We start from the raw sequence: 17,862 nt of genomic DNA, 5'->3' as shown, positions 1-17,862 counted from the left end.
CAAGAGAAGTCTTAGATGTTTGTATGTGTATTTTGCATATTTCAAAACATCCTACAATGCATACACTCATTGGGGCCTGGCAAAAATAACTATGGTTGTACATTCTGCTCATAAAATATGCATGGTGGTTATCACACCTTTTATTTATTTCAATTTTGGGGGAAAATTACTTGAAGATCATATGTGCAGCGAGTACATAATTTAAGTTAGAGTTTTGATCCTCGTGATCAGAAATGCAAATACTGGTGCTGCCGCCAAACATGAATGCCCTTCCCTTTTCAGGGCTCTGTGCTCTTATCATGGGGATGGCAAACACCCTCAGGTGGCAGCAGTCACCACTGAGGGGACCAAGAGAAGGCATGCCTTAGACAGGGCTTAGATAACAGCTACGTATTTCCACTGAATGCACACGGACACATGGAAGGTGCCACCCTGTGGTCACCAACCCTAACTCCAAAGACAAATTCAGAGTAACGTAAAATAAAACGACCTCCGTCAACTGGGTGCACTATGCAGATACACTCACACACGTGACACCATGTTTCTCTTCATTTAAAATAGGCATCAATAAATGTTACTTATTACCACATTCATATTTCATTCATAGTCTCAAAATCTGTAAGGCCTCCATGGTCTTCCCTCTGTCCGTGGATAATGGGCATATTTGCAAGCACAAAAAGGTGTGTTCAAACTTAAGACCTGATCTATTCAGAGATATATATTGTTATATTGTAAATATGTCTTTCTTTATTCTGCTTTCTAGTTTTGTTATGTTTTTACATTTCACCTGACATAGGTTTAATTTCAAAATAGTGGGAGTTTATTCTATAAGTATACATTTTATTTAGATCAAAGTTAATTGTAAGTTTAAACAATGTTTGCAGTTAAAGTATCTGATGCATGCTGGAATCTGTAAGGAATGCAATCCCCAATCCTATCCTCAAGCTTTTTTCCCAGGCATTCTGGTCTCATCCTTTGAAACTTCTGACAAAGTTGTAGATTGTCTTTAGAAAGAATACAAAATTACAGCTAGACAGGATGAACTGTTCTAGTGTTCTATGGCACCACAGTGTGACTGTAGTTAACCAGTTACTACATGTTTACAAATAGTTACAAGACAGGATTTCGAATGTTCCCAACACAGAGAAATAATAAATGTTTGAAGTGATGAACCTGTTAATTACTTGGTTTGATCACTACACATATTATGATTCAAAATATCTCTGTATTCCACAAATACGTATAATTATTACATGTCAGTTGAAAAAAAGGAATGCTGATTAAATATGGGAATGCTTAACTTTCTGAAAACATGTTAAGGCTTTCAAAAGGGCTCTCTGTGCTGAACATTTACAGTTCCCAGGGAAATCTGTTAATGTTTAAATTCGTGTGTTGTAAGATTGTACCACATGGTATGATATTACTTTTAGACTGTATCTTATTTATATTACTTCACAAGTTTAATCAACCCAAATCTTAGCTCCCTTAGGACCCCAGTATTTTTTCCTTGCCCCTCTTTTCCTTTTTTTTTCTTTTTAATTTTTTGAGACAGAGTCTCACTCTGTCACCCAAGCTGGAGTGCAGTGGCATGATTTCAGCTCACAGCAAGCTCCAGCTCCTGGGTTCACGTCATTCTCCTGTCCAGCCTCCCTGGTAGCTGGGACTACAGGCACCTGCCACTGTGCTCGGCTAATTTTTTTTTTTTTTGTAGTTTTAGTAGAGATGGGGTTTCACCACGTTAGCCAGGATGGTCTCGATCTCCTGACCTCTTGATTCGCCCACCTTGGCCTCCCAAAGTGCTAGGATTACAGGCGTGAGCCATTGCCCTGGCCACCCCTCTTTTACTTTCTTCTGAGTGCCTTTGTTCTTCACCTCAGGAAAGGCATGTGGCCCAGGTGGGAGAAGGTTCTAGAACTGCACCAGGGCTCTGAGGAGGGAGAGCAGGAAAGAATTGGGTGATACAAAGAGAGGGTCTGCTTGTCCAGGAAATGAGACATGTCTAAAAGTACATCAACCAGTGTGATTATGGCACTGCATCAAACCTAACAAAGGCTGGCTGTGAGCTGTGGCAATACCTTATGCACCACACAGAGAGGACAAGCACAAAATATGGCCAAATCATGACCCTTTTGTTGGAGATATTAAAATGTAAAGACATGCACATTTTGGAATCAGTATAATAAAGTGTTAAGGTAACAACCACTGGAACAAGTCAAAAAAAGCTTTGCATTAGAGCATTTTTTAAGCTAATCTTTTTCGAGCATGACTTTACTAAGTTCCTGCTCATCATTTATAAAACATGACTCAATTTCTACAAGAAGAATGAAGGCAACATCAATCCTTTCATGTAGCTAGGAAAAGTGAGATGTTTATGAACATGCAATGGTTTCTTAAAGTAATTTTCAATAGCCGTCATTTAAGTCTAACTAGTCAAATCGCACAACGGACTTTATTTAGTATTTAAACACCTGTTGCTAACAAGATCATATGAACATGCAAAACTACCGGCTTCCTGCCTAGAGCTAATCAGATGAATATTAGCTAATGAAATGAAACCTAAGCAATAATCCCTAAAGAATCCTCTGCTATAACTTTATTTCAAAAGAAATGACTGCAAATAGGACTTCCTCAGCAAAAATTGCAAATCATATAAGAGTTTTGAATAAGGGATATTGAAATGACTTTGAATGGTATAATGAGTATCATAAGTTTTAAACTATAGATCCACTATTATCACAAAAACAGCAACAGATGCTATAGTCAGCTGAGATCAATGGAAATAATGTAAAAAAAATTCAATTTTGTTAGTAACAAAGAACGCAGACATTTTACATTCGGGACAATTAAAAAAGCAGGAAGTTGGCCGGTCGCGGTGGCTCACGCTTGTAATCTCAGCACTTTGGGAGGCCGAGGCGGGCGGATCACGAGGTCAGGAGATCGAGACCACGGTGAAACCCCGTCTCTACTAAAAATACAAAAAATTAGCGGGGCATGGTGGCAGGCGCCTGTAGTCCCAGCTACCCGGAGAGGCTGAGGCAGGAGAATGGCGTGAACTCGGGAGGCGGAGCTTGCAGTGAGCCGAGATAACGCCACTGCACTCCAGCCTGGGTGACAGAGCGAGACTCCGTCTCAAAAAAAAGCAGGAAGTTGAAGACTCTCCAGTAAATAATGCTCATTGCAGCTTTCAAGCAATGAGGACATTTTCTCTAAAAATTACAGAGAAATTAATGCCAGAGTTCGACTCTCCTTCAGGATCCCTGTCATTAAAATTGTCCTGGACTCTTCTGGGTGTCATTCAAATACAAACAAAATTCGTAACCACTTACAATATGCTGTTTTTCATAGCGTAAAAGATGCAACAAAGGTATTCATTTTACAGAATTTTTTTTTTTTTCTTTTTGAGATGGACTTTCGCTCTTGTCCTCCGGGCTGGAGTGCAATGGCATGATCTTGGCTCACTGCAACCCCTGCCTCCCAGGTTCAAGCGAGTCTCCTGCCTCAGCCTCCCAAGTTGCTGGCACTACAGGCACCTGCCACCATGCCCAGCTAATTTTTGTATTTTTAGCAGAGACGGGATTTCACCATGTTGGTCAGGCTAGTCTCGAACTCCCGACCTCAAATGATCCGTCTTCCTTTCATTGGGCAGCACAAATTTAAAGAATAACTGATAATAAAAGGCAATGCTGAATAAGAGCCAAATGTCTGCTATAGAAAAATAAGTAGACTTTTCAGGAGAACTCAGAAGTGGAGACATTCCTCTGTGGTACAATACTCAGAGGAGGGGTCACGGATGGATGTGATATACAGATGGAAAGGAGAAGGATTTCTGCCACAGGGAAAGATATATGGCACACACAGGAAGGAGGATGAGCAGGGGCTAAGGTACCGTGATCTGATGCTGGTAAAGGGACAAGTGTAGGGACCTGGGATGTAGATTTTAGAAGATGTATTGCGGAAGAAGAGTCGAAGCAAACAAAACAAATTGCAAAGAAGAGTCTAAAAGAGTTGGTACCTAGTTCCACAAAGGAAAGCAAAGGAGAAAGTGAAGTGAAAAGTCACTATATTTACACTGAGCGTCAGCTTAGCGAGGCTATGCAGGCAACAGACTGCCCGGTGGAGGATAGTATAGGAGAGAGAATGAGGCAGAGCCCTACTCAGCTTCTGTGCACAGGGGTGGGAGGAAACTGGGATCAGAAAAAGATAGAGGGGGCCGGGGGTGGTGGCTTACACCTGTAACCCCAGCACTTTGGAGGCCAAGGTGGACGGATCACCTGAGGTCAGGAGTTCCAGACCAGCCTGGCCAACATGATGAAACGGTCTCTACTAAAAATACAAAAATTAAACAGGTGTGATGGCACGTGCCTGTGATCCCAGCTACTCGGGAGGTTGAGGCAGGAGAATCACTTGAACCTGGGAGATGGAGGTTGCAGTGAGCCGAGGTCACGCTATTGCACTCCAGCCCGGGCAACAGAGCAACACTCCATCTTACAGAAAACAAACAAAAAAAAAACAATAAAAAACAGAAGAAGGTAGAGGAGGTATGACTCCGTGTGGTAAGGTTTAGTAGGTCAGAGGCTAAATGGTTAAAGGTTTGCAGCTTCCCTTTCAAGAAATTTGACAGTGAGATGGGAGACCGAAGGGCAATGTATCACAGGATGGCATATAGGACCAAGTTTTCTCATCCAGCTTCTGAAGTTAATCACTTTCTGTACCTACATCATCACAGATGGGGTAGCAATTTTACATATTCAGCAAATAAAATGTACTTCCCATTTCCATTTGCTTTACAGTTTTTAGTAGGCACATTTATTTCTACCCATTTACGATACGCATTGTTTGACTTCAAGATTAACCATTTGTTAGAACCAGAATTATTCGGTGCAAATAGTGCAGACAGATAACTTCTAGCAAAATAAAAAGTAATACGGATTTCTAAACTTCTAAGTGAGAAATAAACACTAGGCAAAATGTTTACTCTCTGAATGGACATTCATACCGAGAAAGAAGAAAGTACCCAGTGGTGGTTGAATTTATCTACGGGAATATGCCCATTTCTCTGTGACCCACCATGGCCCCTCCGCCCTTTCTCTCTCAAATCCGCTCAGGTCGGCTTCAGCAACCTCTTGTTGACCAAAGGAAAAAGTTCCAGCTCCTTACCATGTCAATCATATTCTGGCCCAAACCTACTTTTTCATAATGATTTTCCACAATGGCAAATCTAATTCCACTTTTTCCAAACAATCTTGATTTTTTTTTTAACGCTGCAAATTACCTTCTGAGGCTGGAATTCTCTCCTTTTCTTCCCAGCGTCACACTCATTCAGTACATTCTTGCCTCACATCCTGGTGCACCCACCTGGATCTGCTGATGAGAAATCCCGTCCATCAGTCTATTTGTCTATCTACCTAGTCACCTTTCTGTACAGTAAGTCTTTTACAGCCCACCATTAAGGAGAAGTAAGTGATCATTCCAATCTGGATGTTCTGTAGATAGACCTAATTCTCACCTTGACATTTTATTATCCCTAAGATTTCAGGTAAACATAAAGTTCATACAAATGTTTATGAAATCTGGTATCCAGGGAGACAGTTCATAATTTACATTACATTTCAGTGGCGAATCGGACCCGAATATTTTTCAAGAGCTACAAGTAAAATTGTAAACTCCTGCAGAGACAGTCAGTAAATTTTTAATTGTGCTCCTCTATCTAATGCTTACAATAGGCCTGCAGTCTATGATTTATACCTTTTTAAAAACATTTCTGATGGAGAGTTGGCACTGCACTGAAAGTAAAATAAACCTGCCTGTGGACCTGGTGAAGAGAGTGACGCATTGCCTCTGTCCATGGGCCATTAGTACTTCACCCTAAGACGTGCCCAGGTCCACTTTTCCTTCTGCTCCTCCTGAAGGGCGTCTCTCCCATACACCTACACTCAGAGTCATCACTCCAGTTTTTTAATCACCTGAGAAGCTTGCATAGGATCAGAGAGAGAGAGAAGAAAAAAAACAAAACAAAACGAAACAAAAACAACAACAATTACAAAAAAAAACACCAGAGAACTCCTGCTATAAGGAGACCCAACTTCTTCCCTGTGAAGAGTTACTTCTGCGTTTCTAAATGTGTTATGACTCTAATGGATAAGAGAGTATTTCCGTGCAAATGCACTGAGCAGCCTCACGTTGCCCTCATCTTCTTGAGAGGAGACCACAAGGCACAGACTGCACAACTAGTGGAAGCAGTAAAATCCACGCCACCATTAGAACAGACGCCTAGCACACTTGTCTCACTTGACCCCCGTGGTTCCTGCATGGCAGCTGTGCTTAGTTCCATCTCACTGCTGGATAAACAAACCTTTAAAGGAACTGAGAGATTTGCTCAGTGTCACCAAGGTATTCAGGTTCCAAAAGCCAGCATCTCTCTACTGTGCTACAGGACTGTTTTAATGAATGCAGAGTGTTCTGCCCTTTTTCTGTGGTTTTATTTTGCTCAGGCATTGAAATATTCCAGGAGTTATTCAAGGAGCATGAAGTGAATTCTGCCTCTCTGGAGATGGCTTTGCTGGATGCTGGAAGCAACAAACAACTTGCTGCTTTTGCTCTTTAGAAAAATAGATAATTTGCCGTCCACACATAAAACTGCATTGCGTGGAATAGTGTGATAGTAGGATGGTATAAGAAAAGAATAAGTATTATGGGGGCACTTCTGAATAAGTAATTGATATTGACTTAGAAGACTGGAAAAAGTTTCTTCCAAAAGAACAATGGAGACAAACAAGTGTGGTTGCAGGATGTGAAAGAAAATTAAACCTTGGGACCTCAAACTCATTAAGCCAAAGGAAAAACTCAAGCTGGGAACTGGGTGTCGAAAACCTTCCTCCCCCTTTTTGGTTCCTAAAACCCTCCTCCCTCTTTTTGGTTCCTAACTAAGGTGACTACAAGGTGAAAAGCTACACACTTCCCCATATTTTTTCCCATAAAGACATTCCTAGTGAGCTGCAAGATCATTACTCCCAGGTGTTTCTGTTAAAATTCACCATGGCAATGTAAATTGGTAAGTTTATCTTTACAGCTGCCGTCACTGCCTTGCCCACCAGACACAAATGCATATCTGCTTCCTCCCCTAACCCATTTCGTCTATGTTATCATATGTAAAATCCAGATTCCCTGCCTTTTTCTTCTGCCCCATTTGTCTGTGTCACCTTATGTAAAAAAAAGTGCAGAATCACTGAGCCAGACAGAGGTATGAATGATTATCTTTATCTTCCCCTACTCCCTGATACATGAAAACTGTGTATTGCTCCGTATCCCGCCCTTTCCCCTTTAAATGTGGAGCCCTCAAAATCCTCTTCCAAGAAGGACAGAGCTGTCTTCCCCAGCATGCATCCTTCCCTTTGGCAAATAAACCTCCCGAAATGATTGAGACTTGTCCCTTTTCTGGATTGACAAGGGCATGGAAGGTCTGGCGGGAGGGAGAGTTGGGGACGGGAATGATGTGTTCAAGCTGCAGCATGCGTTTGTAACAGGAGCACAGGAAGTTCGGAATATGGATTAAAAGATGAGTTTGAAAAGGCGGATGGGGACACAGTCTGGAGAGCATCTACTCTGCTTGTCATACCCTGTGGGCTTCCAGTGATTTCTAAACAGGGCACAGCAGGACCAGATTTGGAACCCAGGTTAATGAATTACATGAGATTTTATTCCACAGAAAGACTTTAACTAGGAAAAAGTCTAGGAAACTAGATTTGAACTAGGACTTTTAAACTTTTTGAAGGCAAAAATAAATAAATAAATAAACAAATAAAATAGATCCAAAGACTCATATCTTTATTTTCATGTCAGACTCCCATGACTAGTGTGTCAATGTAAATGTGGATGACTGTGGTGGACAACTTAACACGTGCAGTGTACATTACAGTGCTTCAAGTTCCAAGGCACATGCTATCTACAAGTGCTGCCTACAGACAGGTAGCAAATAAACATGAATTAGGAGATATAGCTAATGCTAAATGACGAGTTAACGGGTGCAGCACACCAACACGGCACATGTATACCTATGTAACAAAGCTGCACATTGTGCACAGGTACCCTAAAACTTAAAGTATAATAATAATAAAACTAAAAAAAAGAAAATATATTCAAATTTTTAGGTTAAAAAAAGAAAACAAACATGAAACGTTGTCTGGGCTAAGAAATGAAGAGTCATTCACTTACGGCTTTAGGGTAATGTAGGTACTCTCAAGAATTGGTGTATATTTCTCTAGAATGAATGACATTCATATTTATTTTGTTTCATGTATCTATGGAACTGAACATTAAGTTTGATAAATGCTCATCACAGATAGAGTAAGGGATGGTGTTCAAACATGCTGGGCACTTTAGTTGAGTGCACCTGAAGCAGGCTGAGGTTTCCAAGGGCTTTACTGAGGACAGGGCTGAGGCCTTTTGTAGTAAAGCCTAGAGGAGCTGGGGCTGCGAGGCTCTTAGGACTTTCTGGGCAGTGAATATTTACAATCTGATGCAAATAATTCAACATTTTAACAACCATTATGGACATACAAGCTGAAGTGTAGCCCTGGATATGTGTCTCTAGAAAGCGAAGCTCTTATTACTTTCAAAACAAATTTCAAAATATCTATGAAAAAACATTTTCAACTCTATCATTTCTCTGTTATATTCTTTGGGGTAGTAAATTGTAGACTATGCCATGCTCAAAAGTTAACTACGAGGCTCCCCTGGAGGAGAATATGCCACCTTTACAACAGTAAAGAACATGATGGTCAACTCTGCAAGAACCTGGTTGGAATCTCATGAGCCTTTAAAAACTACCACTGAGACTGATTTGACCAGCAGGAGGGAACCCTCTGAGACATTTCTTCAAAATTCCTGTGACAAAGAAAGGCCTTACAAACAGGTGAGTAAATGCCAACTTGACATAATTCAAGACAGTCTGAGGAAACCAGATTCTGCATGTGTACAAGAGGAAACTTGCCCAGAACCTAATCATTACAATTTTCAGTGGTTGCCACATTCATCCTTTGCTACGCTTGCTCCTCAACCATTTTGGAACGCATCTCTGGATTCATTCTGAGCACTCCACTGAGATTCTGAAGCATTTGTGTTGTCCTTCCACAAGGGGTGTGAATCCCCAGGGAAGTCAGGCAGCTGCTTGAGTAAGGAGGTTACCCTCCTCAGCCTAGATTCCTTATTTCATTAAGCAACAGCTTGGCCATTCAATTTCAGAAGCCTGATTCAGATCATTAAGAGAACAAGGTTTCCCTACATCTGTGATTGATCTACAGTTTCACTACATTATCATGTAGATAATTGCTTGGGGAGCAGTCACTACAGCAGCTCGCAAACCTGGTCACAGCTGCAGGCCAGGGGGCAAAGGCCAGACTTCATGACTAGTTGGTCAATGTAAATGCTGAAGACTTTGGTGGACAACTTCCTAACAGCTACAGTAGACAAAATCATGCTTACCGTTCCAAAGCACACCGCTACCTACAAGAGGTACAGATGGACATTTAGCAAATAAACATGAAACACTGTCTGCAGATTTGGCCAACGATATTGCTTGCGTGAGACAGAACATGAAGAATAAGAGCAGTTCAGGGCTGATATGCTGAAAATAAGAGCAGTTTAGGGCTGATATGCCGAAAGCCAGAAAAAGTTCTTCCTCCACATCACAAAAATATAAATTGCAGGAAGACAATTTACCAAGGGAATGATAACCTACCTAAACTTTTATATTCTTCAAGCATAAAAACTTAAAATCTACCAGTCACTGCCAAGTATTAATCTGTTTTAAATAGCTGTGATTTACTGAATACCATTGTTGGCACCCAATTCTCCAATGTGAACCACATTTCGAAGTTTAAAGAAAGGAAGGATTTAAAGTGGTTCTATATATAACAGCAAACATTTGTCGCGCATTAATATTTCAAACACACAACTTTAAAATAAATCACTACATGAAAGTGCATTGAATTAAAATTCTGGCATGAACTCAAACGTTAATGTATTCCATTAGTCTGCATGGGATTTTTGTTCATTAATTTAACATCTCTGATGAGTAATATTTCGTATCTTTCTTAAGAAATTTATTCTCTTGTTTCAACATTAGTAAGAAATTATCCCCAACAACTACTCAAAATAATTACAACTAAAATTGAAGTGTATTTCTCCTATCCTTACCAGATACCCAAAAGCTGTTCAGAATGAATTTTTACCTTTATGACTTTTTAATCTACCGAGAGAAACAAAATACTCATGCCTGCTTTATGTTCTTTGACGAAAGTCAATAGGGTGGGGCTAAGAAATTGTCATTACATGGCCAGCCCAAGGGGACTGAGTACAGTGGGTCAGGACAGTGGCCTGTCAGCTTTCTGCTTGGAATAGGCCAGTCTGAGAAATAAAGCTGTCACTAAATTGTAGCTATCTGAAAAAGTTCCTCCTTTCATTAGGATTTTTATTTCATACAAATAACTCATTACCCACCACCCCTCAACTAAAATATGTTCTGATTGTAAGTAGTGGGAGCAGTACGACAAGTCGGTGGAGAAAGAGAGTTGTAAAGACTGACATGAAGCCAAGAGCACAACAGCCTGTACCCACATCCTGGTTCTGCCATTTGCAAGCTGTGTGATGACAGCCACAGGCCTTAATCTCCCCATTTCTTGCGTGTGATATGAAGCTTCTTTCCGTTCTGCCATCCAATAACCCCATGACATCCAGGAGGGATTCTCTAGGTAATTTTGTGTGGCTCCATTTGCAAGCAAACTCTAAACAATCCATCATTTCCTTTGGAAGAGATTGTTCTTATCATCTTCTTTGAAAACACTTTTTACAGAAACATTATGTAGACACAATATTCTTTTTTACTAATGGTCATCCATATGAATACATAGCTTTGCAAATTCCTGAATCATATAAACGAATCATATGGTTTACGGTTTTTTTTTTTTCCTTTCACGAAATATTGTATGTGAGAGTTATCCATGTCGTTACATGTAGAGGTAGTTTGTCTCTTTCCAGGTTTATTAGTTCTACGGTTAATGAACATTTAGGTGATTCGCAGCGGTTGACAATGGCGCTTGCATCTCCTGAGGACATTCTCTGTGCCTGCTGTGCTGGAGACACGCCTGAAATGTTTCTTATGTTCAGCTTGACAGTAAAACAGTTTGCTAAAATAGTCACATCAATTCAGATTTCCACCAATAGTGCAAAAAAATCGCCATTATTGTGTTCTTTATGTTTTAAAATTTGAATTTCAAGCTGTTTGTTTTAGTTGCTTTGCGCTGGGGGGGCATTGAGTATGAGAAAGGTTAGGAACCACAAAGGGTTTCTTAGGAATTCCAAACAATCTGCAATCATATCAATCCAAGTAACGCTGACGGAATTTTTGTGTTCTCACAAATGACCATAAATGATAAAGGTGACTACAATAATGTTAAAAAGATAAAATATATGCTAAGCATAAAAATGTATGTTCTTTTTAAAATGTTCTTCTTCTCCATTTTATATGTGTATATATATTTATATCTTATATATATGACATATATATGATTCAGGTTGTTTGACAAAATATTTGGAAAGATAAGAAAATAACACAATAATGTTTAAATTACGTAAGTTTTCACTATTATTATTGTTGTCTTATTAGTCCCCAAATATCAATCGACTATGCTTTTTTTTTCGTTTTGCAATTTTTGTTGGCACAAATAATATCAGGTTTTCCTTCTTTAATGTATTTAGTTGAGAGAAAGTACAATACAATTTGGGCTTCCTGGTTTTCAATCTTGGCATAGACAAGAGGGAAGATTCAGCTGAACAAATGTTTTCCCTGCATGACAGAAGGTTTCCCATTTGCCCTCTGAAGGAACAAACTTGACGATCTTACTTGCAAAAAATCAGGACAGCCCCGTGTGGAGGGGTGGCCACTGGGTGGCTGGCAGGGACTCTGGGAAGGGCCCATCTGATCCTAAGCTGTTGCTCTGTCTCCAGCTGTCCTTAGGTTTGTTCTAGAATCAGCAACAGCAACCACGCTGGAGCTTCCATTCCTTGGTGACAGTTCTGCCCTCCGGATCCAGAAAAATAATCATAGTGCCTTTCTGTGTACTGTGCACTGTGCGCCCTCTAAGCTTCCTCACATCCTCCTTCTGATGGGCCTTGTCATCTTCCTCTCTCTGGTCCTTCTTCGTGGCTTCTAGTACTGAACCTAACCTTCCACAGGCAGTCTGCCTCAATGTGGTTTTAAGCATGAAGTCTCCTGTTCAATCAGGCCCATGTGCTAATGAAAAAAAAGTAACTTCATTGTACCCTGTTGTCTTGGAGCTGAACTTGAAAGTCAGCCTTGAAATGTTTCCCAGTACATTACTGTTAAGCCAGACTTACCTCTCCTGATAACTTCATACCTTTTAACCGTTTTAGAATTAAATGCCAAAGTTTTGACTCCTCTCTCCTTACATATATAATTGAAGTATGTGTGTGTGTGTATATATATGAACAGGCATATACATCTATATATAAATATATTTATTTATTTATATATTTGTTATATAAATATAATACAATAAATTTGATTATATATAACTATAGTTTATATATGTATGTTTATACTTAACTATATAATTAAGCATATATTATACTATATATAAATTATGTAATTATAATTTATACTTCTATAACATATAAAAGAATCAAGTGTGTATAAGGTACATATAAATTCTATAATTTAGTTGTATTGTTTAATTATGTAACTTATATACTCTATATAATACTTTCATTAATTTTGTATTTTTTTAACTTTTAAAACCAATGTCTGATACATCTAAGTGATTGCTATTTTCTGCCAAACAATGAGTTTCTTATATCTACCATCTCGGAGCAACTTCAAATTTTATATTCCATTTTTAACCTTTCTTTCAATTACAGATACAAATGCCAAGTTCAGTGATCAGGTTTCAGAAACAAATACTTAGAAATTTTTCTTTAGTTCACTGTTGTTCAATTATTGAGAGCTCTAGGAAAAGATCAATTAACATTTTAGAGACAAATCTGTTAATCAACCTAACTGACTATATGATCAGTTCATTGGCATTGTAAATATTGACTTATGGTTATGTTAAGTCAGGTACGGGATGGACATATCCATAGACGTGGATCAGTGTAGAGAAAGCACAGATAGAATTTCCCTACCAGACCACGTGGAGTCTTCCTCATTCACATCCACCCAGTCTGGGTGTGAGCCCCCCTCCCGCCACCAATACGTCCATCCCACCTTTACTCCATTCTAACTTCAGCCAGAGTATATAGCAGTCACAAGATAATGGCAGACACAGGCAGGTATGGAAAAGGAGGATTGGCCTGGCGTGGCTCCAGGTGAAGGGAAAGCACATTAGTTTCACTCTAATAAACTTTCAGTGCAGCTTCTTTGCAACCAAAGAAGATCAAGCTAAGAACCTTCTGGCAACATCAGAAGGCATGCTGCAATGGACAATGTTCATGATGAAGTCTAAAATATATTTTGGGGCTGGGTGCGGTGGATCACGTCTGTAATCCCAGCACTTTGAGAGGCTGAGGCAGGCAGATCATCTGAGATCAGGAGTTCAAGACCAGCCTGGCCAACATGGCGAAACCCCATCTCTATTAAAAATACAAAATTAGCCAGGCATGGTGGTGTGCACCCGTATTTCCAGCTACTCGGGAGGCTGAGACACAAGAGTCACTTGAGCCCAAGAGGTGGAGGTTGCAGCGAGGCAGGATTGTGCCACTGCACTCCAGCCTGGGCAACAGAGCAAGACTCCGTCCACCGCCACCCCCCACCCCGCAAAACAACATATTTTATTGAAACGAATTTGCCTCTGGATTCTGAGGCAGGCGAGTTCTGCGTACATCATGTGCCCCAGGGAATGGGTGGCAAATAAAAACTGCTGGTTCTGATGTGTGCTTCTCAGCCCCCTCTGCATTTCATTCCCCGCAACTGACCCTTGTTTCTCTACTGGTCATCCTAAAGGAAACAGTGAAAGCATTATGGATTTTAAATGTGTAAGATAAGAGGTATTTAGACCAGTTTGTTGAAAAATTACTAAAATCTCCAACAGGAGCTATAATGAGTTGCTTTTGCATTCTGACTTTATGGGAGTTACTTACAAACTGCAAACTTTCTCTCTGACCTACTAGTTCCTGGAGCATGGAGGATGCTGTAATTTCTCTGCCACTGCAGGGCTTGCTGTCCTCTCTGCCATGGGGCAGGTGTTCAGGGAATGCTGCCTTAATGGGGCCAACATTCTCATCGTCACAACGTGGGGAAAGGTTAGGCAGTGTGATTGGGCATTATTTTCAAGCACAGTCATATTATTTTAATTTGGAAATTGAAGTGGAATGGTTTTCAGTAGACTGCTTAATAAACTGAATAGTTTTTTGCTGTATTAATAAGGATTACTCATTATTAGAAACATACAGGAAATGATAAAATATGATCTAGGTATAAACCTTAGAAAGCAGAGAGAAAAAGAATATTCCATTACCAAACTCTGTCCTAATGACTGTAGATGCCTCATTTTTCTCAGCTGCAGGAACTCCAGAACCTTTCTTTTAAGATTCATTGTGTGTAAATTACTGAATCAGGCATTTATGTGATGTGAGGACCTTTTAGAATTAAAAGTGATACACAATACTTTTTGTGCATTTTCATGCAACCTATATGCTATAGCACTTTTAGCATGAAGATAAATACAATAGCCAAACTGCTGTGGATATTTACAGATTAGGTGCATAATAATCAAAATCGATGATAATAAACAGCTATTGATTAAAACTTAGCAATTGTTCCAGTGTATCAAGAAACTATACAAGTCCTTTATACTGTGATAGTGATACAGCTTTACTAATAAGTTGCCAGCTGTTGACTATATGATTTCCAAAGATAATTGTGAATAACGGAATTAGAAGCCATTTTTAAGCTATTTATCTATCTAACTCCTAAAATTTCATGGCTAGAAAGGATGAAAATATATTACGCTCTGGTTTTTTTTCTTATAAGACGGAGCATCCTTACCTTGGAACTGAGCATTAAATCCTTTGCGTCGATGGTTGCTGTCAGAGGTGAAATGGAGTCGCAGCCAATTCTTGCTACTGATAACTGGAGACGGGAGGTTCATGCCCGTTAGCCTAGAGAAGAGAAAGAGGAAAAAAATCTCCCTTGTAAACCAACAGACCAAATGTCCTGTATCAAACCCACTTTAAAATCCGATTACTTAAATCCTTCATCTTGAGATGCTTAAAACAGAGCCCATGGATTAATTGACTTTGAACCTTAAAATGATCGAGATAATTTTATCTCTGCCCAAACATAAATGCTAACTCCCTTGATGGAAAGAATATTTTCAAAAATATTCGATACTTTCATTCTCCATTATCAATGGTGAAAGCAGGAGAAGGTATTCTTTTGATCTCTTAGTTGTTTTCATCAGGAACTTAATCACAATGAATCAGAAAAAAGGAAAAGAAATAGGCAAATGATAAAATTCTGCCTTTCACAATTTGAAGACTTAGTAATTCTTTCTTTATTTATTTGTTTGTTTATTTTGAGACGGAGTCTCACTGTGTCACCAGGCTGGAGGGCAGTGGTGTGATCTTGGCTCACTGCAACCTCCACCTCCTGGGTTCAAGCGATTCTCCTGCCTCAGCCTCCGCAGTGGCTGGTATTACAGGCATGCACCACCATGCCTGGCTAATTTTTGCATTTTTAGTAGAGACAGGGTTTTGCTGTGTTGGCCAGGCTGTGGTCGAACTCGTGACCTCAGGTGATCTGCCTGCCTCAGCCTTCCAAAGTGCTAGGATTACAAGCGTGAGCCCCGGCGCCTGGCCACAAGACTTAGGAATTCTATTTAACCTGAAGTAGATGCCAACAAATTGTTTCTCATGCTTCGTAACATGCTGTATTCCTAGCATCCCATTTGCAGGACTCACAACCGGGACCTTTCCTACCAAAGCAAAGAAGCGGACCATCTATGACATTGATGAGAAGAACCGAAAAAGAGATTTGAAATGGAATAAAATTATGTTTTAGGAAAGCAGTGCATTAATCTTTTAAAAATAAGATGCAATCTATTTCTGGTTAAGCTGCTTAAAATATCCAGTTCACTTTATAATGTGCAGTTTAGTTGTCAGAAACAACCACGTGTTTTATTTCTTCCTATTGAAAACCTTGTGTGCTTACTAAGGAATAAAAGCATTCCAAGATATTAAACCTCCTGCCCGTTAGAGACGCAAGGCACACATTTAGTTTTCCAGTGGCATAAGCATCACTGGATTAGGATGCTTCTGATACAGGATTGTGTGCTGGCTCGACTTTGTACTAGCTAAGGCGCCATAGGTGGATCATGTTTATGAACGTCTGTTTCCCACTGTATAAACTGGACGTGAAAATCCCTATATCAAGGGTTGAAAGGGAAGATAGAGACGCACATGTAAATGTACCTCAAGCACATTCTCCATGTGCTCTACAAGCGGTTGTGCATTGAATAATTATTTTGCATCTTGGTAACAAAATCTATTTCAAAATGATGCTTATCATTGTAGATAATCTGTAAGGGTTTAAGCAAATAGCTTTTAGCAGGAACTTGAAGAACTCTGGTGCTGTGTGTGGGCCTGCCTGTGAGCGATGCAGCTGCTTGGTAAAGCTGAGGATCTCATTTCTGTGCAGAGGATTTGCTACGAAACGGGTCACCTGTGTGGAGGGCAGTTCCCTACTTATTCTATTACCTGGAGGAAGCAGCACCAGATGAAATACACAGTCAAGCTTTCTGATGTCAGGGTGTTCTATTCCAACTCTCAGGTTTAAAAATGTACAGGATCCACTTTAAGTTAAAAGCCAAACCTTGACTGTAACCAATTGCAACAGTGTTTATGCCACTGTTTGAAATAATCTTCTGTAAGAGAAGTACACTGCTCAGATTTGCCTATTTGCTTGGATTTATGTAGTACTGGCTGGTGACAGCTGGACACAGCTGACTCCAAGGCATATTTAATCACCTTTTTTTAAAATTTTTCAGGCGAGATTATGTTACAAATTCTAAAGGCCACATACTTATTTGCCTAATACGGAGAATGTCTAAAAAACTAGATTCAAAAACCCAAAAGTCTGTCCAGCTCACCTGTACTTACTGAACTTACAGGTACTTTAAAAAATCATTGTGGCCGGGCGTGGTGGCTCACACCTGTAATCCCAGCACTTTGGGAGACTGAGGCAGATGGATCACGAGGTCAGGAGATCGAGACCATCCTGGCAACAGTGAAACCCCGTCTCTACTAAAAATACAAAAAATTAGCCGGTGCATGGTGGCAGGCGCCTGTAGTCCCAGCTACTCGGGAGGCTGAGGCAGCAGAATGGCGTGAACCTGGGAGGCGCAGCTTGCAGTGAGCTGAGATCACGCCACTGCACTCCAGCTTGGGCAACACAGCGACACTCCATCTCAAAAAAAAAAAAAAAAAAAATCATTGGTTTCTTTGTATATTAAAAATCACATTATTTTTATACGCACAAATATCACATACAAAAAATGTTAAGTGCAGACATAGAAAATTTAAAAACCACAAACACATAGATACACACTGAAATTAAGCACAGAAGCCACCCTTTCCCCATCAGATACTATGCTAATGTAAAATATACACATAGCTAATAGTATCCAAAGCCCTCAAAATACTGCACTGATATTTATTCAACTCCCTGTAAGTTTCCAATTCATATAGTGATATAAGACTATGAATACAAAAGATTAGTGAATGTAGGAAGATGCATGTACTTGCTGAACTTTTCACAACTGCAATCAATGCTGGTTTTGCTGTTGCTTTGAA

At 39.9% G+C, this 17,862-nt stretch overlaps 1 protein-coding gene across 1 annotated transcript in view; it reads right to left on the bottom strand.

Annotated features, from left to right (window-relative positions):
* The window catches only part of CSMD1 (CUB and Sushi multiple domains 1), a 2,090,842-nt gene that overhangs the window by 783,741 nt on the left and 1,289,239 nt on the right, over positions 1 to 17,862 (bottom strand). The window contains exon 6 of the mRNA XM_003271406.4: positions 15,059 to 15,171. Within this exon, the coding sequence (XP_003271454.2) occupies positions 15,059 to 15,171 (113 nt within the window). The remainder of the gene's footprint in view (positions 1 to 15,058; positions 15,172 to 17,862) is intronic.

This window comes from Nomascus leucogenys, chromosome 4 (assembly GCF_006542625.1).
Source record: "Nomascus leucogenys isolate Asia chromosome 4, Asia_NLE_v1, whole genome shotgun sequence".
Classification (NCBI taxonomy): Eukaryota; Metazoa; Chordata; class Mammalia; order Primates; family Hylobatidae; genus Nomascus; species Nomascus leucogenys.
This window is presented reverse-complemented; position numbering and strand designations above follow the sequence as displayed.